Below are 2,320 nucleotides of genomic sequence, written 5' to 3'. Positions count from 1 at the left end.
ATATATATATATATATATGATATAAGCAAGCAATAGTGCCTTTGGCAATGAAATAAATTTAATATCCGACGCAATCTAACTGCTTCAATCTCGTCTTATTCCATAATCTGGAAAAGTTTTGACGATTAATGAGAACAGCCAATAATGGGATTTGAGTAAAGCTTTCGCACAGGCTAGGCTTAGCTCATACGTCATACCCATCTTATAATAATAATTATTTATAATATTGTTGTATATAAATTTCCTTTTTTATTAAACAAGTGGTCATATTGTACATGCAAAATTTCCTGGACTTAATCCATACATTGACTCTTGGCGATGCAATAAAGTATTATTAAACGCAAATTGGAGCGCGACCTCTGTCATGTCCTGTTTATTGGAGAGAGGCGTACTAGTTTGCAGTGACGTAACAACTATGAGCTGTCACTGGCTAAAGCCAGAGGCCCCATGCCTTTAAACCCCCAGGATATTAATCACCATTTTCCCAATATGTTGGCCGAGGCGGTCCGTTTTAAAAAGCGCTAACGTGTCAAAAACCCCACTAAAAAAAATCGTCAAATACGCCGAAGTGGGTGGGGCATTTCTTGAGGGTATTGGGCCCAAAGAAGCCTTAAACGATTGATGTAGGCCTACACGGACCTGACAAATTAGTCACTGCATTTATAGCTTTTCTACTACAGGATGCTGTTATGTTTTCTTGCAGCAAGAGAAACTATGACATAAGAATTATTGATTTTATACATGAACAACATTGCAAGCTCATGACCACGTCTTGACATCTACGTGGCGTGAAATTACTAGAATTTAACTCACCTAACTAGACTCACACTAGCGTGCTAATAAAGTTTTAGTCGGCCAGCGCAAATGCATCAATTTGTGGCATACGCGTTCCACCACAACCAATTAAGAACGGAACTTTCAGGATTTTTATATTTTCAATAGATCTAAATGAATGTATTTACAACGGAGAACGACCTATATTCTAGCATTATAAGGTGTACTTGGAAATTCTGCCCAATTAGGCCTAATATTTGTATGTAGAGAGATTAAAAGTGATTACAAGTGACTTCAACTATATACATGATTCATTGTAACGTGAGGTAACGACGGACTCAATATGTTCCAGTATTTGATGTTAATGTATTCACTTGACTTCCATAAAATTCATTTGCCTAGTGATATAATCTAATTCAACCTAAATGGATAAGAAGCAGAGCGTACAATGTTGCCATAAATATTCGATGAGTTGGCGCAGACGATACTGGTTCTTCTGCATCGGATGCAAGTAGGTGGCCGTATCGATCGAGGAGAGTCAATACCACTCCATTGGTCCATCCAAAGCCGGCTTGAACTTCGTATTCACCGCCATGTCCTGGAACACCTTGGTTGCGTACGTCATACTTGTGCATAATTAGAAAAAATATACTTAGAAAATGTAAAAGTAATAATGTGAAAAACGAGTGAGGGCGCTAAACATGATTGTCTCAGGGAGTGGCGTAGCCTGGGTTCCAGGCCCTAATTTTAGGTTACTCACTCTTTATTGCACTTAGTGCGCGCCATACCTAATTTAATTGGCGTCCCATACTCGATTTCTTTTTTTTCGAATTAGGGCCTGGGCAAACGATTCATGCGTACAATTTCCCACATCAAATTTGATGTGGGATATCGTATGCATGACTGATTTTGTAAATCACGTGATTGGTTAACTTCATGCATATTAATCAATCTTGGTAAATTTTCAAAATTGAAGATGCGGATGTCTCGACTAGAACAAGCTCCAGCTTCCTTTTGGCTACCTACTTGAATTAAAACAGTTAGTATAATAGTTCTAGCCTGCTGAGAACGACATGGACTGCTAACCATAGGCTATAGGCCTACTTGGAACCTTGTTCACCGCTAGCTGCTACACAGATTTAGGCCTTTAGGGTAGAATATTGTTAAAAAGGTAGGCCTCTGTGAGTAAGAACTTAAAAATAGGCCAAGCCTCTACTACTAGTCTAGGCTAGGCCTACTACCTGACTCCAGGAGAGGCCTGAGCCATCCTACTGGAAAGTTAAAGTTCTGTTGTATTTGTATGGTATGCCATGTAGTCTAAGCTTAATTGTTTTTGCCATTGCCAACATTAGTCTTACTAGGGTCTATTCTAAATATTTTAGGCCCGTTTTATTAGGGAGGACTATTTAAATTTAGTCATGCCTCCTAACTAGTCGACGCGAGTGACTCAGTTTCGTGGCTCCAAAAATATGAACATTTGATTGGTTGAAATTGTTTATTTCGGTCCGCCCATTTATCCAAATACGGAATATAAGATTACGTCATT

The 2,320-nt window shown here is 38.8% G+C and overlaps 1 protein-coding gene across 2 annotated transcripts in view; it reads right to left on the bottom strand.

Moving 5' to 3' along the window:
• Nucleotides 1-11: 11 nt before the first annotated feature.
• Nucleotides 12-2,320, bottom strand: part of LOC117119078 (trehalase-like) — a 14,506-nt gene continuing 12,197 nt past the window's right edge. For both annotated transcript variants that reach the window (XM_033263889.1, XM_033263897.1), the window contains exon 13: nt 12-1,400. In XM_033263889.1, the coding sequence (XP_033119780.1) occupies nt 1,191-1,400 (210 nt within the window). In that variant the 3' untranslated portion in view covers nt 12-1,190. The remainder of the gene's footprint in view (nt 1,401-2,320) is intronic.

The sequence above is a fragment of the Anneissia japonica genome, unplaced genomic scaffold (genome assembly GCF_011630105.1).
Source record: "Anneissia japonica isolate Jap-2015-1 unplaced genomic scaffold, ASM1163010v1 scaffold7370_len818893_cov191, whole genome shotgun sequence".
NCBI lineage: Eukaryota > Metazoa > Echinodermata > Crinoidea > Comatulida > Comatulidae > Anneissia > Anneissia japonica.
This window is presented reverse-complemented; position numbering and strand designations above follow the sequence as displayed.